The following is a 26,820-nucleotide window of genomic DNA, read 5'->3' as shown; positions in this document are numbered from 1 at the left end:
AAAATGGTGGCTGCAGAGAAAGCATGGGTCACTTCACCACCAGAATGGTGCATGATCATGATGTGCAGAATGCAACATGCAGTAGCTGGGTCATACTGAAGGGCTCCCTAGACCCATCTAGACACCTAAAATGACTCTTTAAATGGCCAAAGATCCTCTTTATGACAATGTGTCTAGGACAGTGCTATGTTATAATTGTTTTGAGCAACTTCACTTAGATTTCTCACTGATGTCATGAGCCATGACTCAAGTGGATATCTAGCATAATCTGAAACAAAAAAATAAGAGAAAGAAAAGGCCTCTGATACAAAACGTGCATTTTATCATGAATAACTACTTAAAAAAAATAAAAAAATACTGCTAGGCATTTTACCATGCAGGAAGAAGTGGTAGAGTGAGCTAGTGTGGCGGATATCGGAATTGTGAGCACTGTCATGATGCTGGGCAGAAATGCGGGTGATGCACTCCCCATGCATCATAATATACTTGGCAGTTGATGGAATGGTAGTTCTTCCTACTGTAATATAACTCCATCCATGGAGCAGATGTGGCCTTAATTGCAACATGAGTGTACTTTATCATACCATTAAACTTAGGGCCACATGCCATTCCATAAAAAGGCTTGCAAAGTCCAGAGATGACACTGAGAAACAAAGATTACATTGAGGAATTACCAACATATCCTCAAGGCAGATGACTATGAAATATCCAATGCGTCCATTATAAACCTATCAAGTATCAAGACTGTCAAAATTATAGTGAGTTATTCTCTGTCTATATTGCTGCTTTCTTGGCTGGTGAGCGTTACTTCGTGCAAGTGGTTTTGGCTCAGCCATGATAAGCATCTCACACTGAGAAATAGCTAGGCTCGCAGAAATTGATAGCAGCATTGCAGATTGTAAAGTAGATAGTAAAGGTGTGACTCTGCCTTTCATGAAGAATTTGCAGACATCATGAAAACAAGTAGAATTTTCACTATGAATCACAAATAGATGGAAGAAGAGATCATTAGTATACAATGTTTTACATAATTTCTCATTTGCATTTGATTATGACTTTATTTGCTCGAGTTTATTCACAGCCATCATGCATTAGCATAAATGACCTCTATGAAGTAAAACTTTGCTGTGGAAATGAGCAGACTGTGTTGATAACCTTTATGCATTTGGTTAATGACTATGACTACCACCCAAGGTCTACTATATTGGTTCATAGGTTCATAGGAGGCTACTAGGCAAGCAGCCTCGAGCCCTTACAAGCCTGGTGATGTAATCCCAAGTTGCCCCATCTGTCCTTATTAAGTGAATGTATTTTGCAGAGCTAGGCTGTGGTCAACACCAACTCTACCTGTCCATAAGAGACATGAGTACCTTTCCGGTACCCCATCCATTTGTCTAGGTTGAGCTTGAATAAGGTCAGTGAAGAGCTCTGCTTCATGTGAATTGGAAGTTTGTTCCAGAACAGTTGCAGACTCTGGGAGACATATTTATCTCTCCAGCATGTTCTGTTAATGTCACCGGCTAGGTTAAGATCTCTCTACAAAACAGAGTATACTGACAGGGCATTTCGTCTATCCATGTACATCATGGTTTGGTGACCCTGTATTTTCTTGATGAAGAACCTCTGTGGTCTCTCAAGCTGCTACAGATGTCTGTTGAGGTACATGCAAAAAGGAGCATTGTATTCTATTAGTGGTCTGATGAGGGTCACGTACAGTGGGGCTATAATATCCTTAGACATGGATGTGATGCCCTTACTTATGAGGTTCACAACATCGAATGCTTTCCTTACCACAGAGGAAACTTGGTGGTCAAAGTTCAGATTTCTGTCTATTTATGTTCCTAGGTTTCACACCACTGGGTCTGAGATTAGGGGGCTGTTGTTAATACTGTAGTTAGTGGGGAATGCTACTTTGCCAAAGGGACTAATAATGCACTTTTTTGTGTTTAGTTTAAGACCATGGCTTTGTCACCAATCATTTGTCTGGGTTAGCCCTTCCTGTAGTATGTTAACATCTTTGGGGAACTCAATGATTGCACCCAATTTGCACTCATTAGTGAACTTGATAAACTGAAGCCATCTAATTTAGCCTGAACTTCTGATAAGTAGATTCTGAACAGTAAAGGACACAGAACAGAAACTTGTGTACGCCACTGGTGATAGGTCTACTGGTAGAGATGAAGTCACCAACTTTGACAGTTATCTGTTCTGTCAATAAGCCAATGGGCTACCCATCTACTGACATAAGGGTTATTCACTAATTTTAATTTCTCCAAATAGTTTGGGTTTTTCATACCATGAAGGGAATGGACCCCATTCCTAAGGCAAAGCACGATTAAAGTTCATGAAATTAGTATTGTTTCAATCTGTGATGTCAGCCAGAATTGCTCCTCACACCACCCACAGTGTGCCCAGTAATGACTCCTTCTGCAATTCGTATGGGGTCACATGCATTGGTAGCATATCTAAATATGATTATAGATTATTTTTTAGAAGACCCGTTGCTCCTACTACTATTGGAACTGTCTTGGTATATTTTTCCCACATTGCTCTCTTTCTGGCTGAAAATCCTGATATTTTATGACTTTGTGTCTCTCTGTACGCAAGACACTGTAGCCACTGGGTGTGGCAATTTCAATGATCAATGCTACTTTTGTCTTCTTTTCATGGATCACTATATCCAGTTTTCTATCATCTATCTTTTGAACTGTTGGTAATGGGTGATCCCATGTGATGTAGACTTCATAATTTTCTATTATGCTTTATGGCTCACGTTTCCAGTGTTTTCAGCCACTTCAGTACCATAATGTTTGCACAATCCCCAGTGCAACAATCTTGCCACATTATTATGCCTTTCAGTATACAGTCCTTCTGCCATTAGTGTGTCACAACCAGCAATGAGGTGTGAATCTGTTTCCAATTCTGTTCTACAAAACCTACATTTGTCTGTTTCTCCCACATGCTCAATGGACTTTGTAAACCACCATGTATGTAGCCCACTATCTTGGGCTGCCAATATTAATCTTTCATCTCTTGTTTTGAATTCACTTCTCCTTAATCATTCCTGCATTCAATCTTGATCAACATGAGGTTCTTCTAGAAGTTTTCTATACTTGCATCTATATGTATGCATTTTTTGCATTTCCTGCCTTCTCATCTGGTCCTTAACCTTGCATTCTTTCTTTTGTTTTTTTTTTGGCAGAGTCAATTGCTGCCTAACTTTTATCTATTTCTGCTTTGATTTCCATTCCTGCTTGATGCTGATATGCTTCTGCTAGACTAAGCAAAAAAGTCATCTTAGATTTATTCTCCCCGTGTTTCAAAGCATTCACTAAGTTTGGTTCTTGTGAGCAGATATGTGTGCAGTCCCATGATTGCAGATCTACACATGTAATCAATTTTAAGGAAGCCCATCCCTCCTTTGGAATGAGGAATATATAATCATGGTATGCACCGATTTTTATAAATTATTTGGTGAGCATGAAGCATCCTTCTTGCTTTTTATCTAATATATCCAACACATTTTGGAGCCAGTCAATCACTCCAAAAGTGTAAATTAGGACAGGAAGAGCAAAGTGGTTTATAGCTTGAATTTTGTTCCTGGATGTCAACACTGTTTTCAGAATGAATTCAAGTCTTCTAAAATATTCCTTACTAAGTTTTATTCACATTTGTTCATGTTTTATTGCTGATCCTTTATCAATTCCTAAATATTTATATACCCCCTCTTGCTCAAGTTATTTTATATCACATTTTTGTCCTAAACTGATGTTTTCTTGGTGCTGCAGTTTTCTTGCTTTAAGGGTTGCTTTTGCACACTTATCAAGACCAAATGGCATTCTTATATCATCTGAAAAAGTTCTGACAACTTGCAGTTGTGCTTTCAGTTCCTCATCTGATGAGGTCTTTTTTGTTCTTTTTCTAGGTGCCAAATTATAGTCATGGTCTAAGCTGTTATGTAGACAGCTTAATGGATTAAGGGCAAGACAAAATAGCAGTGGTGACAAAGAGTCACCCTGGAATATCCCCCTTTGAATTTTTATCCCTGAGATAATAATTTGTCCTTTAGCATGGCCTAATTGGAAAGTGGTCTGCCACTGTTTCCTGGTCACTGTAATGCAGTCGATCAGTGTAGGTTGCATCTTATAAATTTTTAAGAAGTCTTTTATCCATGAATGTGGGATACTATCAAATGTTTGTTTGCAGTCAGTCCATGCCATACTTACATTCTTCTCTTTTTTTACATTTCTCCACTATGACGTTATTTAACAGCAAATGATTATTTGTTCTATATGACTTTCTTTTATTGCCCTTTTGTTCTATTGCCATAATTGAGTTTTCTTCTAAATGACTATAAACTCTGTCGGCATCAATTCCAGTGTATAGTTTATACGTTGTCGGAAGGCAAGTTATTGGTCTATAATTTTTAGGGTAGCTTGCAGGTTCACCCTTAAGTAGGAGCATTGATTTTTCCTGTTGTTAGCCAGGTTTGTGTCTGTTTGCACTGTGCATATAAATAGTTCTTAATTGTGGCTAAATCTTCATGCAAAGGTGTTAATACTTTTAACCAGAAGTTAAGTACTGCATCTGGGCCTAGGGTTTCCCAATTAGAGGCTTTTCTTAACTTTGTTTCAATCTCTCTGGCTGTTACTTCATCCCATTTCATATCTTGTACCTTAAACTTATTATTCTATCTTTTACTTCATCTATCCATTTAGCATCTTTCTTATGTTTCATGGGATCTTCATAAATACTTCTCCAAAATATATCTATTTCTTCTTTTTTGGTGGTCTTTCAATTCCTTTGACATTTTTCCCAATTCTCTATAAAACATTTTTAGGTCATCAATAAATTGCTTATTTTGTACTTTTCCTTTATATTTATCTGAGTATCTTGTAAGTTTTTCTGCCTGTGTTAAGATTTTTAGTTTGTTGTTTGCGAAAGTGCATGGTAGCTCCTGGTCTGTTCTAATACTGCAAATTGCTTTTATCACATCTGTCTTTTTAAGTATTTTTCTTGATCTGTTCCCTCTTCTATACTCTTCTAACAGTGACACATCTTGTCTTAATTGATTTGCACTTTTATCTATTTGATACTTCTGTGATGGTACTCAAATTTTCCCCTTCCTTCCCCTTACTGCCCTGTGTTCTTGAGGTAGAAGTTTATTAGTTATTATTTCAGCTACACAGAAATATACCCAGTTTAAATCTGTTATATCACTTGGATCTCTATGGACAGTCCTATTTACTGTGTTCATTTGTTTTATCAAACTTCTGACTTTTGGGTTTTATTGACCTTCTTCAATCAATTTCTTTCATTGATCTTAATATGTCTATCTATCTCTGTTAAATCAAGAAACTCTTCTCTTAGCTCATTTTCTTCTAGACTGAGGGCACATTTTTTGTTTTCCATTTCCTGCTGGCATTCTATAGAAAGTTGTATAGCATATTCCTATGGCACATTCTCTTAAATTTCATCCTGTCCCATCCGTTGCTCTGTCTTATGGGAACTCACTGGCCTATCACTTCTCAACACTGCATTAGAGTTTCCATAGTTTCCTGTTCTTTCCCTTGCTGTTTAGCTTCAAGTGTATGTTTATACTGGTTTCCCGTGGAAGGATCCAAAATATATTTATATGGCACCTAACTAATTGCTTCCCCTTCCACTGATTTCCCCTTAATTTGGATGTCCATAGCTCTATCCTGTTGTGGTGCTTTCTGAATTAGATTTTCATAGGTTCATAGGTTCATAGGTAGGTACTAGGTAGGTACAAGGCTATCTGCCCAAAGACATTTATAAGCCTAGCCAGAATGTGTTGGCTTTCGCCGCCCCCTTAGATTAGTTCCCTGTGCCTCTGTCCAGCAGCGCCACTGAAGTGATCCCCAAGGTAAACTTTCTGTTTCCCATCCACTCATCAAGATTTCTTTTGAAGAATGTTAGCGAAGAGCTCTGCCTAATGTAGATTGGGATCTTGTTCCAAAGCTTGGGAAGTCTCTGGGACAGGAATCTATCCCTCCAGCATGTCCTATTTATTGTTGTGGTGAGGTTTAGATCTCTAGAGCATGTGGCTCGCGGGGATAAGGTTTTCATTAGGTGGAGCATGTCCATCAATTCTGGATTGGACATGGCCTTGTATGTCAGGCAGAGATCACTTCTGAGTAGGCGGTATGCAACCGAGTATAGATGTAATTTCTTCAGTCGAGCTGCATAGGGCATCTGTTTGAGGCCAGTGATCCTTTTGGTGAGGTACTTCTGTGGTCTTTCCAGCTGTTGCATGTGTCTTGTAAGGCGCATCCCAAATGGGGCGTTGTACTCTATGATGGGTCTGATGAGTGATGAGTAGAGGGACACAATGACCTCTTTTGATCTGGATGCAAACCCTTTTGAGATTAGGTGGGCCACGTAGAAGGATTTTCTAACCACTTTGGCAATGTGATTATCAAAGGTGAGATTACTATCTACTTGGGTCCCCAGATCCCTTATTACATCTTCCGTATTTAGGGGACTACCACCTATATGGTAGTTTGTGGGTACTTTGTTTTTTCCAAAGGGGATGACTATGCACTTTTTGGCATTTAGCTTGAGGCCATGATTTTGACACCAGGTATCCATCACAGTGAGACCCTTTTAGAGGATGTCTGTGTCAGCCGGAGAGTCAATTATAGCCCCTAGTTTGCATTCGTCTGCGAACTTGGTCAGCCATTGTCCTCCTGTGCTTGCCTGTACCTCTGAAAAGTATATACCGAACATGAGGGGTGCTAGGACTGAGCCCTGGGGAACTCCACTTGTAACCGATTTAGAGTCAGACCTAGCGCCCGCAACTCTCACCATGTGGGTTCTGTCCGTGAGCCAGTTGGCAACCTATCTTGTGACATAGGTGTTTATGTTCAGGCTGGTGAGCTTGTCTATAATACCAGAATGGGGAATGGTGTTAAAGGCCTTTGCGAGGTCTAGGTAGGCTGTGTGTACCACCTTTCCCTCATCTATAGCCTTGGTAACTGTCTCAAAGAAGTCCACCAGGTTTAGGAGGCATGATCTGCCCTTGACAAAGCTGAACTGTACAATGAATCATTCAGTTTGCAGGTACTCCATAACCTTAATTTCTATTTCTTTAACTTCTCCATTACTGATCTCCTTTTCTACTTTTCCACTACGTCTTCATATTTTTTGTATTGTAAAGTTTTCCATGTCTGGATTCCTTTGCCTGTATTTCTCTTCAAATATCTTTGGTGCTGCTCTTTTTGTATTGGTTAGTTTTGCTTTCACCTTTGCATAAATATTACACCATATTAAATCTTTTTCTTTCCCATGTCCATATTTCTTCTTCTGATGTCTCCTGATCTTCCTGTTTCTCTTTACTTTGGGGACTCACTCCATCATGCTGTGATGCAGTCTGTGTTAGACTTTCTACACTGAATCCTTCACTCCACAGGCACTCCATAACTTCAGCTTTTATTTCCTTAACTTCTACTTTACTAATCTTCTTTTCCACATTCCATCTTTGTGGTATTAATTTTTTTATTGTGAAATTTTCCATATCTGGATGCCCTTGTCTGTATTTCTTTTTGAATATCTTTGCGGCTGCCTTCTTTATATTGATTAATTTGGCTATCAAATCTCCCTTTCTTTCCCATGTCAATATTTCTTTTTTATACTTCAAAAATCTCTAGGTTTTGTTATTTATATTTTTGCACTTCCTCAGATGTTTCTTTTTCCAAACAGATGAAAGTTCCTTGGTCTATATACTGTTTTTTTACAAATCTGTTGTATTAATGAACACACATATTTATCAGAGGCTTCTGACAATTTTTCTTGTGGAAGTTTTTTTCTTTTCCTCTAATTTCTCTCTTAATCTTTTTGTATATCTTGTTTTTGGAAGTTCTGGGCTTTTCGCCTTATCCTCATTAATCTACTCTATTGTCTTCATGGCTCTACTTTGCCCTATCAGTTTTTGTGATTTTTGTGGACTGCTACTTCCTTCTACAATGGGGGGAGGGCATCTTCCCCCTGGGCCTGGCATAGCCCCATTGTAGGAATGTTTCCATATTTTGAGGATTCTACACTGTCATTTTTTTCCAGTCCTGGTACCAGTGCACCTAACAGGTCTGGGTACTTTTTTATCCTGGGTCTTCTTACCCAGTTAACTTTTTTAAATTTTTGACCCAATTCTATCTGTGTTATATGCTATATAAATATAGTCTATATATCAATGCTGTCTTGGTGAGATTTTGAAAAAAACAGATTCCACTTTGTGAAGGCACTCACTAAGATTTGAGAATGAATTCAGTTTCAGCAATACTACTCTTCTTTGCTTTCTGACTTATCATCTCCCCATTCAGATCCCTAACTGAGAGAGTTTTTCAATTATACATGAGTGGGGGATTGTGTCAAAAGGCTTTGCCTGATCAAGATAGGTGGTATGCACTATATTACCTTCATCAAGGGCTTTGGTCATTTTCTAGAAGAAGTCCACTAGGTTTAATAAGCATGAACTACCCTTAATAAAGCCATATTGGGTTGAGTCTAGAGTTTCAAGGTCACCTACATCCTTGTTGATAAGGTCCATGATAATTATTTCCAAGGCCTTACAAATGAGACTGGTTAGACTTATGGGTCTATAGTTCCCATGGTCTGTTGATAGCCCCCCTTTTTGTAAGGGGATTACTGTTGCTGTTCTCCACTCCATTGGAACAAAGACAGTTTTCAGGCAACAGTTAAAAAGAGTGCTAACTGGTTCTACTACGTCCTGTTTTAGATTGCTTAATAGGCATTCTGGGATGTTATCTAGTTCCAACAAGGCCATGTTTTTGGCCTTGGAGAATGCTGATAGGACCTGATCTTTAGAGATACTAAGCAGAGGACTGGTGTTGGGTGTGCTTTGGGGTATAGCCGGTGAGAGGAGGGAGGTGAAGTTTGCATGAAGTAACTATCTTCTTGCATAAACAAATTATTAAATGTTTGCAGTATTTGTTTTTAATACATACTCTGATGTAAAAAAGTTGTATAATTTGCAAAAAAATGTGGCTACGTTCACAGACATTAAGATGTTGCGTGAAAGAACTGCTTGGTTCATGCCATACTACTAAGAATACTTCTAAACCCATACATACTACTTAGAGGTTAATCTTTCTAATATTTCCATTCAAAAATAAGATTTATCTGCTTTATGGGAGTATTAAGATTTTAAAAGCCATTTGAGTTTTAATTCCATTTGATCAAATGCAAAAGGAGTAACCTCTGAAGAATAAGCTGTGAAAAACTTTTACATTTCCTAAAATCATTCATTAATTAAGTTAACAATTTTATAACAACTAGGACAGATTATTATTTGAAAGACACTATTAGCATGTATGGTGCCAAGAATTATATTTCTATTTATTTTGTCTTATGATTATAATGCCATTTATTTAATACAAATTAAAGTGTACTATAAAAATTAAATGTTATAGACTTCCTGTTCCAGGACAGATTAAATAAATAATTGAGTTACAGCCTCATAAAGTCTTAATTATAAATGTAGAGAAGTGACATATTTCATAAATGATAATAAAATAACTTTTGAAAAAGGATACTTTACATTATGGTGTAAACCCTTGTTTGAAAGAGATAGAGGTTGAACATTGCTATTGAATTATTACTGTAACACATGGAAGACTTTCAGTAACTATTCAGGTCTGAAGTCAGTAAGTTGAGCAATGCCACACCAGAATTAAGAAAGTAACTCATAAACGCATACTTTGAAAGTATCATGTGGAGGATCATGGACAGAGAGCTGACATCATGCAGAAAATTGTGCTGAAGCTATTTTAAGATAGACATACACTGCATGATGAATCTGTCAATCAGAAAGAAAAGTTGCATTTATTTCATACTTGAAAAGTTGAACTTCCCAAAGAGTTTTTTTTCAGTATTTCCAGTACCCATTCCTGTATTGTGAGCCATGCTAATAATGGCATCATGTGTACCCATTGGGCAGTAACATGAGGAAAGAGACACAACCAAAATCTGCTGAACTCCTTTTCAGTTTAAATCATTAAAGGAGAAAAGTGTTACAATTGTACAGTTTAACAATACTTGCTGTGGACAAAAAACACTAAATCAACAGTAAAAATTATTTTTTCTGTACGTGTACTAAAAAAGAGAAGATATTTTGTTCTCTCAAAGTCTTATGCTGAGCTGAGTTTAACACCTAACATGTATCCAGTCAGGGTAAGAGTTACAACAGAGGACTCAATGTTTGTTTTTCAGTAGGAATTTCTACATAGTCATCCAACTCAGCAAATTGCAAAAAAACACTCAGAGGAGAGTCTGCATTAAAAGGATGGTCTAATAGAAAGCACTTGCAGAAATCCAATGATTGGTGGAATGGGAAAATGGAGAAGCAGATTGCCTCTGCATGGAAGAGGGGTATACAGCTATACATTAAGAATGACCATATCTTTAATGACTATTATAGGAAAAAGTACTGCTAACTACAGGAATTTTATTAAGGGAACTGGAAAAAGGTGAACACTGATTCTTGGTATGAATGGAATTTATTTATGTCACTAAATATTTACTAATTATAATTTAGTCCATAAAATATGGGATAACGTAAAGGATAAAAGATGGAGGATGGTAAAAGAGAATCAACAATTCTCACTAGTTTGTGTGTGTGTGTGTGTGTGTGTGTGTGTGTGTGTGTGTGTGTGTGTGTGTGTGTGTGTGTGTGTTGGGAAATGGGAGTAGACAGATGTCAGAAAAGGTATGTCAGTTTTCATGTATTTATACTTTTAGGGATTTTACTTGTATATTTTAACATTCATCTTTTTTAAACAGCTTGGAACAAATTTATGCAATGATAGTAAGTTTGGTGAGGAGGTAGCAGAAAACATTATTTACACTTTACTGCAGTCTGTGATTAGCTACTTCTTCCAGGAAAGTTGTTTATTTTGCACCTAAAAAATGTATACTTCTGACAGCCACTCTGTAAAAAAGAAGAACATTACAATCTTTATTATATAAATAATAAGTATAATCTAGAAATGTAAATGTTTTTTTTTCTGGAGTTGTAAGCCAAGTTGTATATCAGTTTCCAGAATGCAATAAAGTTATCAGCAAGCACTTCTTCTGACATTGTCAGGCACGAAATTCAAAAGTATTGTAAAATAACACGCTTTTATTTTGAAGATAAGCACTATAAATATTTGAAGAACTAAGAAAAAAACTTTCGACCCTATTCATATTTCATACATATTTGTCATATAATAAGATAAAATAATGGAGATTTGACAGCACTGCGGTGGTGGTGCTGCGGTAGCGTTGTTGCCTCACAGTTAGACTTTGCCTGTTCAATTCTCAGTTAGAGCGTCTTCTGTGTAGCAACATGTGTGAATGGGCGTTCCTTCGTTGAAGGTTGTGCGTTAGGCCCGGCAAGCCAGTATGTAAAAATCTACTGCCAATCATTAGCGGACCGGAGTTCCGCTGTGGCGACCCCTAACCGGGAAAAGCCGAAAGACAAAATGGAGATTTGACAGTAGGCATTTAGTATCTTACTGATCTGTAAGAAGATGTGCACATCTTGAAACGCCAATTATTTTTGTCCATACAAGCTTATGTACCATATGTATACACATTTACCTGCTTCTTTGATGGTAACTTCCTTAGTGTCAAATACTTATACTGGGAAATAAATAAGTGACCATTCTGTCATAACCTCCCTAAAAGAAGAAAGTTTTTTTTTTCAACTGTTAAATTTAGCCTGTCATAAAAATCATAACTGCCGCTGATATTTTCACTTAACCATTCATGGTAGACCTACTAGCCTAATAACACCAAGAGCTGTTGGTTTGGTAATGATTTGAAATGTCTGAACTCACAATTCCGAGTCCTGAAATGTGGAAGTCAAATGTCTGAAAATCTGGACTTACATACACTAAATCAAAGCTGTCATTTTTTTGAATATTCAATTTTATCCAGAATATGTTTATCTTTCGTTTGGTATGTATAACTTTGGGGGGATGTGGGGGGCATGCCTCCCATATCATGTGGTACAGATGACTTACCCCCCTGCATAAAATAAGTTTTTTTAGGACAACACCAATGTTTAACACTTGCTCTTTTCCTAAATTTTGTTTTTCTTTTTTTCTTGATTTTTTTTTTTTTTTTGGCCCTCTGGATTCAGATTCCTGACTGTTCAATAGGGAGCCATTAGTTCACCTTATTCCCTCTTCTTCATATCTTTTTCTTCCTTTGCAAGTGACTGTGAATGATGAAAAGAAATGTAATCCATTTGACGGAAGGAGGTTTGCTTGTTTGCTGTTATTTATTGGACATTTTAGCCAGTGGCCATAACTCGTCCATTTTAAAGTTTTTGTTGTTTACCTGCATCATGAGATTTATATGGTACATCTTTGTGAAGTATATAACTGCTATCATTCTGTACAGATAAGCAAGATTGTCAGGTGTAATGTATGACAGAAAATGCCAAAGAAGCTGAAAAGTACAGTGTAGAAACAGTGGTGTGACCAGTGCTACTGTATGGTACAGAAACCTGGGCAGTAATCGCAGAGCAATGAAGGAGGCTAGAGGTGATGGAGATGAAGTGCCTGAGTTGGGTGGTAGGATGCACATTGTTGGACAGGTAAAGATATGAGGACATAAGAGCAGAAGCCGAAGTAGCTCCAATCGCAGAAAATGTCAAACAGAACAGATTATTGTGGTTTGGGCACATATTCAGAAAAGCATAAGACAGTCTGGTGAAGAAGATTTCGGACAGACGGGAAGAAGGTAAGAGGAATTGAGGATGGCCAGAAAAGAGGTGGCTACATTGTTTGAGTAAAGATCTGTGACATTCAGGCATGAGTGTCGAAGAAGACAGGAGTGTGGCATTGAACTGAGAGGGATGGTGACAGTTAACATGACATGCCCACCCCATGCAGAAAATGGGAAGGAGGAGGTTGATGATGATGATGATGAAGGAAGATAATTATCAGACAGAGAGTGAAAACACACTTCTGGTTGGGGTTTATAATAAATGTGACATCGCTGAACAAGAGGCACTGTAAAATTACTATGCTGACTGCTTATTGTCAAAACTAATGAAAACTTCCAAATTAATGAGATTGATTTTACTGAATGTTTCTTAATATTTTTGTTGCCACTTTGCTGAGCTTCTGTGATCATCAGAGGTACCTATAGCTCCTTTCAGTCATTGCTATTGTAAGGCTCTTCTCTAACCATTTTGACAAGGAATCTCCTTGGGGTGCTAACTGTTATTGTACTGTAGGCAAAGTACCCCATTTGTAAAGCATTTGGTATAGTCAGGAAACAGTCTGTATCATTTGTTAGAGGTCTGAAAGTTTTCTTCCAACCTTTGCATTTTGCCTGTAAAGAACAGGCATGTGATGACATTACTGTATCCTATGCATGCCACATGCATGAATTTAAGATAGCTTTTTATGCCTCAATTCACATAAATACACACTACTAGTGTTAATGCACCTAGATCTGCCTGTTAGTGAATCTACATTGATCTGTTTCCTTTTCTTCCGGGGGAAGTCATCATTCAGGTGCACATTCCTTTCATTCCATTCAAACAAACTGATGATCCAAGTGGCCATCAAACCTTAGCCATTGACATTTTATTTGGGGATATTCCTCTTTGCCAGTTTCTAATATTCTGGTCTGTTACTTAGGACACATTTTTAAATTTCTTCATAAGCACTAGAAATCTTTCGGTGCCATTCTGTCAAAATGTAGATTTTTTTTTTTGTAATTTTTGCAGCTATAAAAAATCTTCATTATACTGGCATAGTTTGACATGGAGGACATGCTTTGACATTAATCTTTTGGCTTCCAGACTACTCAAACTTTCAGAAGTAAAGAACCTGGACTCATAGACCAGCTCATGCACTGGTGACACAGGCATCACAAAACATGTGTATATATTACACACACACACACACACACACACACACACACACACACACACACACACACACACACACACACACACACACCACACATGCTGATTCACTTCTAAAGGTCGAAATCTCAAAACATCAAACCTCTGAATAACGAAGACTAGAGGTCATATGAAATCTTGAACCAAAAAAACAAAAAGATCCAAAATGTAAAAACTACTAATTTCACATTTTTGCAAGCCCCCCTGCTCCCCCCACACCCCCACACCCCCTGCTAATTAAATATACCAACTCCGAAATCGTACCACAGTGAAGAAAATGGTAAAGTTCCCGTTCCGCAGTGTATGGTGATCTCCATTGAAAAGATTTGAGATTTCAAAACTTTGATCCTCTGGTCTTCGTTATTCAAAGGTTCAATGTTTTGAGATTTTGACCTTTAGAAGTGAACACACATACGCGCGCGCGCACACACACACACACACACACACACACACACACACACACACACACACACACACATACACACACACACACACACACACAGCTTTGCTATACTTAACTATAGCCATGGCACAAGATTTATCTAGTCCCATAACAGTAAAGGAGTGAATGATGTCAAAAGATTAACTTTTTTCCTTCTACTGAAAAAAATAACTTGTAAAGCAATTTTCTGAGTCATCCTACTATGTTAATCCAGAGTTGCCATCATTACTGGAGTGAGCACATGGCTAATTAGCACTAGTCATCTTGTACTGCGAGACTCATATCCATGCTACATCCACCATCAGGAGGACAGCACAGCAGAAAAGCAGTCCCTGAATTGGAAAGGCTTACCATGTTGCAGAAACCTTGGTAGTTTAGGCATCTGCATTGTGGCAATTGTTTTATGAGTCCTGTCTATTTTCTTTATGTGTGTTTTATTTGGTAATTGTTGTTTGTATTAAGATAAAATTGTTAGTAGTATGACCATATTTGTTACGAAAAGCCTTCATTCAAATTTAAGGTAAATTTTTATGATTTTGTCAAACTCTTCTTTTGTACTCTTATAATTCTCATGCATTAAGGAATCTAAAGTATATTTTAGTTTGACCCCAAATTATTATAAATTTTATTGTCATTATTGACATTCTGAATGTCTAATAAAATATAGCCCTGTGTTTTTCTTCATTCAATGTATTGCTTTGTTTTACCATTGTTAAATTTAAAATAAGATAACTACTCAAATTCTTTTATTGCAGTTTTCTCATTTGTACTGATTTGTTTATACTGGTTAATGCTAAAAGATATAAGGATTATAGATTCATAACTGCCATTAAATCTGAAAATTTTCATAGGATTTTCTCTTATTAACCTAGAAAAATTGTTCCATACATAATGCATTTAATAATGGGGGTAATAGGAATTACTGCTTTTTCTTATTTTGATTTAAAATGCTTGTGATCAAAGGTTCCAGTTTTAACATAAACATTGCTTATCTTCAAGTCATTTGGGTTTCTAAGAGCATGACAGGAATAGGTCTCATTCCTAAGTCAAAGTATGATTTAAGTTCATGAAATTAGTATTGTTTTAAACCTTGATGTAACCAGAAATGTCCTTTACAGTACCTTCAATGGGCCTAGAATTGACTCCTGCAATTCATACTGAGTTACATGTATCAGTAACATATCTAAGTATGATTGTAAATTCTTTTTTATAACATCCATTGCTCCTGCAATTTTTGGAACTGTCTGGGTATCTTTCTTCCACATTGCCATAGTTTCTGTCTGTAAATCCTTGTATTTTATGACTTCGTGTCTCACATTGTAGTCACTGAGTATAGCAATTTCATTGATGAATGCTACATTTGTCTTCTTTTCATGGACTACTATATCTGGTTTTCTCATATCTATTTTTGAACTGTTGGTAATGGGTGATCTCATGTAATATAAACTTCATCAGTTTCTATAATGCATTGTGGCTCATGTTTCCAATGTTTTTCAGCTACTTCAATATTATAATGTTTGCACAATCCCCAGTGCATCCGTCTTGCCACATTATTATGTCTTTTAGTATACAGTCCTTCTGCCATTAGGGTATCACACTCAGCAACAAGATGTGTGACTCTTTATGAGTCTGTTTTACAAAACATGCATTTGTCTGTTTCTCCCACATGTCATGTTCAATGGACTTTCTAAACCAATGCGTACATAGTCGACTATCCTGGGCTGACAATATTAACCTATCATCTTTTGGTTTAAATTCAACTCTCCTTAACCATTCCTGCATTCAGTCCTAATTGACATGAAGTTGTTCCAAGTGTTTTCTGTACCTGCAATGATATTTGTGCATTTTCTACATGTCCTGCCTTCTAGTCTGATCCTTCACCTTATATTCTTTTTTGGGGGTTTTTTTGGCACATTCAGTTGCTGTCTGATTTTTACCTACTTCTGGTTTGATTTCCATTCCCACTCGACACCAATACACTTCTGCTAAACTAAGCTGGGAAGTCATCTTAGACTTATTCTCCTCATGCTTTAAAATTTTCAGTATGTTTGGTTCTTGTGAGGTCAACAGATGTATGTAGTCCTATGACTTCAGATCTATACACGAATGAATTTTGAGGAAGCCCATACCACCTGCATAATAGGAAATATATACTCTTAGTGTACACTGATTTTTATAAACCATTTGATAATCATGAAGCATTTTTCTTCTTTTTCCTGTCCAACTGATTCTCTAGCTTTTGAGGCCAGTCAGTCACCCCAAAACTGTAAGTTAGGACAAGAAATGCAAATTGATTTATAGTTTGGATTTTGCTCTTAGCTGTCAGAGCTGTTTTCAGTATTCATTTTATAGTAGTCTTCTAAAATATTTCTTACTAAATTTTATTCACATATGTTCACATTTTATTGTTGATCATTCATCAATTCACAAATATTTATATATTCCTTCTTGCTCAAATTCTTTTATATCAAATTCCTGTCCCAGACTGATGTTTTCTTAGTGCTGCAGCTTTCCTGTTTTAAAGGTTACATTTACACATTTATCAAGACAAAATGACATTCTTATATCATCTGAGAAAGTTTTCACCACTTGTAGTTGTTCTTTCAGTTCCTCATCCAATGAACTATACAGTTTTAAATCACCCACAAAAAATGAGAAGTCTTTATACCTTGTTGCTTTCTGGGAGCCAAAATGTAGCCATGACCTAATTTATTAAGTAGACAGCTTAATTGGTTAAGGGCAAGACAAAAGAGCAGAGTGGCAAAGAGTCACCCTGGAATACCCCCCTTTAAATTTTTATCCCTTGAATAATAATTTGTCCTTTATCATGGCTTAACTCCAAAGTAGTTTGCCACTGTTTCATGGTTGCTGTAATGTAATTGATTAGTATATAGTGTATATTATACATTTTAAGCACTCTTTTATCCATAAATGTGGGATACTGTTAAATGCTTTTTGGTAGTCTATCCATGCCATGCTTAAGTTCTTCGCCTTTTTACAGTTCTCCATTATGACTTTATTTAACACCAAATGATCCTTTGTTCCATATGACTTTCTTTTGTTACCCCTTTGTTCTATTGCCATGATTGAGTTTTCTTCTAAATGACTATAAACACCGTCAGCATCAATTCCAGTGTATAATTTTACATCATCGGAAGGCAAGTTATCAGTCTATAGATTATAGGGTAGCTTGCAGGTTCACTCTTAAGGAGGAGTATTGTTTTTCCTGTTGTTAACCAGTACGGTGTCTGTTTGGGGTGTGCATGTAAAAAGTTTTTACTTATGGCTAAATATTTCATGTAAAGATATTAATACATTTAGCCAGAAGTTAGATATTGCATCTGGGCATGAGGTTTTCCAGTTAGGAGCTTTTCTTAATTTTGTTGCAATTTCTCTGGCTCTTACTTCATGTCATTTCATATCCAGTACATTTGAACTTCTTATTCAGTCTTTTACTTCTTCTAATCATTCAGCACCTTTGTAATTTTCCACAGGATCTTCATAGATATTTCTCTAAAATTAATCTATTTCTTTTTTTTTGTAGTTTTCAGTTCTTTTTGCCTTGTTTTGCAATTCTCTAAAAAAATTTTTGAGTCATGAATAAGTTGCTTATTTTGTAGTTTTCCTTTATATTTTACTGCATATCTTCTAAGTTGTTCTCACTGTGCTGATAATTTTAGTTTTTTTTATTTGCAATAGTGTACGATAGACCCTGATCTGTTCTGATATTGCATGTTGTTTTCATCATGTCTATTTTCCTGAGTATTTTCAGTCATCTAGTCCCTTTTCTCTACTCTTATAACAGTGATATGTCTTGTCTTCATTGCTTTATAGTTTTCCCTGTTTGATACTTCCATGATGGCATTTTATTTCTCCCTTTCCTTTCCGTTACTCTCCTGTGTTTGTTTTGGTAAAACTTTATTTATTAATTTAGCTGCACAGTAATATATCCTGTTTACTTCAGTTATATCACATGAATTTCTATGAATAGTACTGATTACTGTGTTCATTTCTTTTATCAAACTTGTAACATTTTGAGTTTTATTGACTTTCTGTAGTGTATTCCTTTTATCGATCTTAATATGTGTAGCCATCTCTACTAAATCAAGCTGCTCTTCTCTTAGATCATTTTCTTCTAGATGGAGGGCACATTCTTTATTCTCCATTTTCTGTGGGCATTCTACAGAAAGTTCCATAGCATATTCCTGTGCCATATTCTCTTCAGTTTCATCCGGTGTCATCTGCTTTTCTTTCATATGGGATCTCACTGGCCTATCACTCCTCAACATTGACTGTGTCAGACTTGCCACAGTTTCCTTTTCCTTCACTTGCTGTGCAGCTCCAACTGAACTTCTGTACTGGTTTCCTACTGAAGGATCCAAAGCATCTTCATATGGCAACCGATCAGATGTTTCCCACTCCACTGTTTCTCCTTAATTTGGAGATGTAATATTCTTTTCTGCTGTGGTGCTATCAGAGTTAAATCTTCCACACTAAATCCTTCACTTCACAGGTAATCTATTACCTCGGTTTCTATTTCTTTAACATCTCCATTACTAATCCTGTTTTTTCTTTCCCTCTTTGCTTTCTTGATTTTTTTTGTATTGTAAAATGTTCAATATCTGGGTGCCTTTGCTTATATTTCTCCTCAAATATCTTTGGTGCTGCTCTTTTTGTATTGATTAGCTTTGATTTGTCTTTATATAAACTTGCTTCTGTCTATAATGTATGCTATATAAAATAAAGTTTATATAAGAGTGTCATCTTGGAGAGATATTTTGTGAGGAACAGGGTCCGCCCTCATGATGTTGCTCACCAAACATGAGGATGAATTCAATTCTAGCAATACTACTCTCCTCTGCTTGCTGATTTTATCATGTCTCAATTTGGACATATGCAACACCTTTGATATAATAATAAATACACACACACACACACACACACACACACACACAGATACACACACACACACACACACACACACACACACACACACACATACACACACATATTTCCAGTTCAGTACTTGAAACATTGTTTCTATATCTAGGCTTACAGTACCTAATTCTGCTTTATAGTTTTCTGCATAATTCCATAATGTAAGTTTTCTTTTGTTATGGTCATTATTGTCTTGCATTTACCTATATATTAGGCTCGTGTCTGATCCCGATGTATGTGGATAGGCTAATTCTGTTCATTCTGTTACTATTAACTCAGATATTTTTTAGTCTGTATTATATTTAAAAGTGAATTTGGCCTATGTGATCTGTTTTCTTCAGAATTCTTATCTTTTTTTAAAAGAAAGATGGTTAAGGAATATTTCCAAGATGGTGGTATTTGAATATTATTTTGTGTATTAGTAAAACCTGTTTATTATTCATTGTAACAACATTTTGTATGACTTGATTATTAACTGCACTATTCCAAGAGCCTTATTTCTACATGCTGAATTATGATTGAATTAGTTATTGGCTTGAAAATGCTGTCTACATTTTCATCCGTTAATTCTTTTTTTATCATGACTGATACAATCCCTAATTATTCTTGTATAATGTTGCAAATGAATCATTTGTATTTCTAGATTCAAAGTAAGCATTGCATTTCTGCAATGTGTCTCCTATACCTTTTTTTACTTTGCTTTTTTTTCTGAGCCTTTGACAGACTGCAAAGGGTTTAATCTGGACATTATCTTCAAGACAAGTAGGTGAGTTTAAAAATAAGCTGCAAATGTGAGAATTATGTTGGGAGATATTTTTAGGAACTGAAAAATTCCTTGAACTTAATGATATTATTAACTGAAAATGTGTTTTAATGTCTTTGTGTGGTAAGCAAGTGAATCATTATATATTTTTTGTTTGTATGTGATAATTTACAAGTACTGTCCATATAAATATAATTTACTCTGGATAAGTGATGCTGTAGTATCATGTGACTTTACCTTATTTAAATTTTGGAGGCTGGAGTATGTGTTATTCTGATGACGTTTGTCTTTTATTATAATGAAAGTATTCAGTCTGATAATAAATAGTTATCCTTCTCAACGTCTTATTATCTTCAATATGTTTGCTACACTGTGCAGATTAGCAGGTGCTGTTAAATATGGATTTTCACTTTCTGCAAAATTATTGCCATTGTGTGTTTAAAATTTGTTGATATTTTCTGCTTAATGTACTTGCCATATAAATAACAATTGCACTTTCAGTTGGACAATGTTATTTTTTGATATATATATCACATAGTTCATATCCCATTCCTTTATTTTGGTCATCGACCAGTTTATTATTCTACAATAACAGTAAGCTTTTATAGTATCTTGTTGTGTATTTATATTTATATCTCATCGTTAAATTGTGGAAATGAGTTCATTACTTCTAAATTTATTCTTCAAAATTGTTCAAGTTAGTCACATAAACTGCTTTTCTATTTATTTTACTTAGTTTCTGGGAGTCATCTGTACTTTAAGCATAAACACATTAAGATTTGATACAGGACAAACAATTAGTTTACATGTATTTGTTTTAGAATGTCAGTTGGTGGAGACAAAATGTTGTCACTTTGTGTCTAGATATGATATATGGAGAAATATTGGGTATATGTTAAACATTTTTTACTTTTCATATTAAGAAATTTTTTAAGAAGGGAGCTCCATTTTTTGTTACCAGCTAACTGACTGGAAACTGATAATTTCAAACCACAAAGGTCATTAGTATCTAGGCCAGATGGACTTATAATAGCATAAGGAGGTGAGTGTTGGTTTGTTATCACTTTCTCCTTCTTTCCTGATTTTGTGTGAGAGTATAGAATTGGCATACATACATATATGTATATATATATATATATATATATATATATATATATATGTGTGTGTGTGTGTGTGTGTGTGTGTATATACAGATGTGTGTGTCTGTGTGTGTGTGTGTGTGTGTGTGTGTGTGTGTGTGTGTGTGTGTGTGTGTGTGTGTGTGTGTGTGTGTGTGTGTGTCTCTCTCTCTCTCTCTCTATATATATATATATATATTTATTTATTTGTACATGCTCCCTACATAAGATTGCTTATGTATTTGGTCAATAGCCATTTAATCAACTGTTTAGCATCAAGTAAGCAGCTGATCAAACAATTCCAGGGGGTGGAGAAGATGCTCTTACCCGATGTTTGTGTGATCTTAGTTAGGATATATAATTAGCAGGGGGTGTAGTGGCACATTTTTATAGGTTAATTGTGCATTTACCAAGGCTTTTTCTTGGTGTATACATAGTTGCATGTTGATGTGGTCATGTTTGACATTATTTCATGTCAAAATGTGGGTCTACTTCATACTGACTTAACATTTCATCGATGTTCAAAACAGCGAGATGACAATATTGCATGTTTACAATCAAAGACTCATGGAACATCATTTCCTCTCCGGGAAAGTAACCACTCAGCCACCAATGATAATATTACAAACAGAAGCAAATTACACCCACTGAACTGGGGGGGGGGTGCTTTGCCCCCACACCTCTCTACCTAAATATACCAACTCTGAGATCACACTTAGTGGAGAATGGGCAAAGTTCACTATGGTGGTCAAGTAGTTACTTTCCTGGAGAGGAAATATGATGTTCCAGGAGTTTGTGATTGTAAACATGGAATGTCGTCATCTCGATGTTTTGAACATTGATGAAATGGTAAGTCGTCATTATGAAGATGATCCATATATCTATATATATATATATATATATATATATATATATATATATATATATATATATTTTTTTTTTTTTGTGTGTTTTGGTGTCTTAGTCTTGATTAGTGCACTCCCAATATTTCAGATAGTTTGGGTTTGAATAATGGCATATTGAAGAAACAAGGTATAAATATTCAGAGTAGATTCCTTTCAGATTTAATGTATTTATCCATTTTTTAAGTTTTGCATATGCTGTAATTCCTACTTGTTTAGTAGTTGAAGAAAAAAGCTGGTAATAAACGCCAATAAAATATTGTCTGCGGATTCACCAATAAGTGCCCATTTCCAAAATAGTGCAAGCCGATTTATTGAACCAAAAAAACACAAAACGAACTCAATGCGCACAATATAAAATGCGATAAAATAGAATAATTGAAAATCTTAAAAGTCAATTAAGCACTTTCACCCATGACAGCCGGGCTTCATCAGAACTGAACGCCTAAAACAATTAGTGGTTTAAATCACTTTTTTGGCACCAGAAAGTTCAAATCTCTTAAAGTGACCTTGGCGCTCAAATACAAGAGCGCAAGCTGCCAAGTACCTGTCATCCATAAATTTATTACATTTCAATAATCAACATCAACAAAACCATATGTAAAACTGTTTAAAACATGTCTGTAAAATGTACATAACAATGAAAAGCTTTTCATAACTGTGTGTCCGTGAACTGAGTTTATGCTCATAATATTGCTATGCCTGCATTCCAAATCCTAAATGACTTATGTTAAAAAGTATATATCGAATAAATGTATGTTTTATATTTAATCATTTCGTTGTGCTTCTAAAAATGCTACAGAAATCTAAATGTACCTATAACTGAAAAATGTACCTATAATTAAAATTGTGATTAAAAATGTCCTCACTGTACGTAAATAGAACTTAACCTGCACAACTATATATCATCTAAGGCTGTTGTATAATATTATATGCAAAAAATCATAATCACATGTCTATATGTATACAATATAATTGTACACTTGGACATAAATATATGTATGCTACTAGAGAAGCTATCTACTGACTGCCATATATAAATTAATATATGATATGTAATATGTCAGCATATTGATAATAGAGGTTTGATTGATATAAATTCATTAAGACCTGGTGGAGTGGTGGCATCTAAAAATATTTGCCACCGCACTTCTTTATAACTTAACACATTTTTAAAATCACCACCTCTAGTGTCAATGTAAATACTATCTAATATATTAAATTTTAACTGGTGTTCATCTCCTTTTGTTTCTATGTGTCTATATAGTGTATTGGTCTTGTCTCTTGTTTTAATACTATAAGTATGGTTGTATATTCTCTTTTTAAGACTCCTCTCAGTCTTACCTACGTAAAAACTGGGACATTTTACACATTTGGCCAGATATACCACCATTTTTGTATTGCATGTACCATTTTTGGATCTTAATAATGATCTATGTCCATTTTCCAACAATATTTTACTCTCATTAGACATGTATTTACACTGATTACAAAATCCACATTTCTTGCTTCTCTTATTAGGATCTTTGAAATCTTTCTTAAGTGCGTTGTATCTTTGTTCAACATGTGATTTTATGTTGTTTCCCATTTTATAAATAAAATTGGGTTTATTGCCCAGAATCTTTGCTAAATTACTCTCACCTGTAATCATGTGCCAAAATTTGTTGATCATATTTTTAATACTATCTAGCCCCAACTTGTACTGTATAACACATGATCTTTGAAAAGGAGTTATTAATGTATTGTCATATCCATTGTTGTGTTCGCCAACTGAATTTTGTCTTCCTATTGTCAAGCCTGCTCCTAATAAGGGTTTATATTTCACATTCCACTCCTTAATAATGTATCTTGCTGTTTCATCTATTATTTTCCTAGGGTAGCCTCTCTGTTGGAATAGATTACTAATAAATTCTACTTCTATCTTCATATTTTCATAATTCAATACCATTCGTGCTGCTCGAATATATTGTCCTTTAAATACGTTATGTTTCAATTTTTGAGGATGGTAACTTGTGTATTCTAAATAATTATTAGAGAAAGTGGATTTCCTTTAAATTTTTGACCGAAGCTCTCCTTCCACATGATAAATGTACGTATCTAAATAAGGTCCTCCTACTTGCTTAGTAGTTGACAAATCTGAGCTATAAAATGGACAGTTTATGTTGCCTACAATTACTAAGTTGCCTTTCATGCAGTCAAATGAAATATGAAGATTTTGAACAAATTTTGCTCATAACAGAGGAAAGCAGCACAAGTTAGCTGCTAATATTCTAGTACCTCCACTGCAAGTATCCCTTCCTTTTTACTTGGTTTATATAATGTCCTAAGTATTATTTCATTTTCTTATAGAAAGTTATTGCTCATCTTGTCTTGTTTTCATATGATCAGTAAGTTAACATTTCCTACTGATTAAATATAATGCCATCTTGTTCTTCTTGTAAAATATCTGATTACTTGAAGAAGACCAATTTTGGTTTATTTAACATTAGATAAGTATTTCACAACTTTTCTGACTACAGTTCAAGCCATTAATACTTAATAATATAGAATTAATTTAACTTAGTAGCATTGACATACACAACAACAAGTTATATATTAGAGTGTAACTATATCTTTTAAGTACTGGTGATGCCAGTTCTGTGTGATTTATATTGTATACATAATAGTGTAGACACCTGGTTTTAAACCCAGCATCAACCATAAACAATGATGTGAGGTATACGGCAATTTATGTGATCATAGCTTCCCACTGTCAAACTGCACTTATGTGACACATGACACTAAAGAAACTATAATCCATCTTGCTAGTCTAAAAAAATACCATTCTAAATAAAGTGTATATAACTGTAAGTATGATTTATTTTATTTTATTTTTTCTAGTCATTTATCATTCTCCATGCCTAACACAATGTTATTTTTAGGTTAGTTTTCAATATTGTTACCTTTTTCTTTGACTGTCTTTCCTCTGAGACATTTTCTTTAAATTGTGCTTTCTATTACCTAGAAGCAAGGAATTGGAAGAGAGAAAATTATTGCTAGACAAATGAGTTCATTCTTATAAATTAAAGATTTAATTGTAAATATATTACACATTGTAAAGGCTGTGTGCTATTAATATCAACACTATACTATGTCTTACAAAATAAAATTGCTCATTTCTCAAATTTTTATAACACTCATTTTTATACACTGATTAACATGATTTCTTTTAAAATAGTTATAAAAGATGGGACAGAATAAATTCAAACAACACAGTGAAAGAAATAGTAATGGTGAAAACAAGTTAAGAAATACGAGGAGTAAAAGTGAATGGTAATACATGTTTGATGGTTTGATTTAACTCATGCAACAAAGTAGAAATAAATGTTTAAATGTTTAGTTTAGCACCTACTGGCATCTTTAATAATAAAAGTTTGAAGTGTGGTTTAAAACCTGTTGGATCTGTAGTGCTAAATGTTTGGATGGTTAGTTAAAAACCTTCAGCAGCTGTTGTGATGAATGTTTGAAGGGATGTTTTAATACCTACAACAGTTGTTATGAAAAATTTTTGAAGAGATGGCTTAACACTTGTGGCAGCTATGCTGCAAGTATTTGAAGGGATGTTTTAACACCTGCTGCAGCTAAAGATTTGGTTTAGCACCTGCAGCAGCTGTTATAATAAATGTCTGAAGGGACAGTTTAACACCTTCATCAGCTGTTGTGATAAATGTTTGAAGATTTGGTTTAGGGTCTGTAGCAGCTTTAGAGATAACTGAAGTACTGCATTTGCAGTGATACATGTTTGAAGGGGTAATTTAAAATCTTCAGCAGTTGTTGCGATACACGTTTTAAGAGATTTGACCAGTAAACTTGGAAAAATCTGTCCAACAAGAACCAAGAAAGCATTGACACAAATGCTAGCGCTTTCATTCACTTTATTTGCTGTGAACTTCTTCAGAAAACTTGAACTCTGCCCTCACAAGCATTTATATAGTAAAATACCATGTCACATGATCAATAATGTCATAAAAACAATACACTTTTGTTACAAATGTATAAAAAATACATATCAAAATATACTTAAAAAAAAATATATATATATATATATATATATATATATATATATATATATATATATATAAAACTTAATTTATGGATAGTCTTTAAATGTCAATGTTTAATCAACAAAAAACACGTTATGTTTATAGTGTCATTCAAACTGGGTGCACTGTCTGCCCCACGATGAATTTGTCAGAGGGATTCTTTACATTCTAAAATTGTCTTACAATCACCCATAAATACCTCTTGACTAACACTATCCATAACAGAAAATGTGAATTTCTTAAAGTCAACACATGCAGTAGAATGCCTAGCTAAAGCGTTAGTTTGTTCTTTCTTCCTAATTGCTAAAAGATGTTCATAAATTCTTCTTTTTAAACATATAGTTGTCATTCCAACATAATAACTAGGACATGAAGGACACTGTGCAACATACACAACCACTCACTATTGCATGCATAGTAACTTTTCGACCAATAAATCTTTTTAATATGATCAAACTTCACTGATGAAGAATTACTGATGTATCTGCATTGTTTGTAGTTGTTACAAGCCTAAGTCCCTTTAGTTAGAGTAAAATTAAATGAGGTATTCATCTTTTTGTTGGCTCCATGTTCTAATAAACTTTTGATATTTCTATTTTTTTTAAAGTAAAATTGGGTCACATACCAATC

At 35.1% G+C, this 26,820-nt stretch overlaps 1 protein-coding gene across 1 annotated transcript in view; it reads right to left on the bottom strand.

The window, feature by feature from the left end:
- The window catches only part of LOC122808040 (Ig heavy chain Mem5-like), a 176,160-nt gene that overhangs the window by 44,739 nt on the left and 104,601 nt on the right, over window positions 1-26,820 (bottom strand). Inside the window, exon 5 of the mRNA XM_044079028.1 lies at window positions 25,051-25,108. Within this exon, the coding sequence (XP_043934963.1) occupies window positions 25,051-25,108 (58 nt within the window). The remainder of the gene's footprint in view (window positions 1-25,050; window positions 25,109-26,820) is intronic.

This window comes from Protopterus annectens, chromosome 8.part0, assembly GCF_019279795.1.
Source record: "Protopterus annectens isolate FY-2018-M chromosome 8.part0, PAN1.0, whole genome shotgun sequence".
NCBI classification, from domain to species: Eukaryota; Metazoa; Chordata; order Ceratodontiformes; family Protopteridae; genus Protopterus; species Protopterus annectens.
Note: the sequence above shows the minus strand (reverse complement) of the source record. Positions and strands in the feature narration are given on the sequence as shown.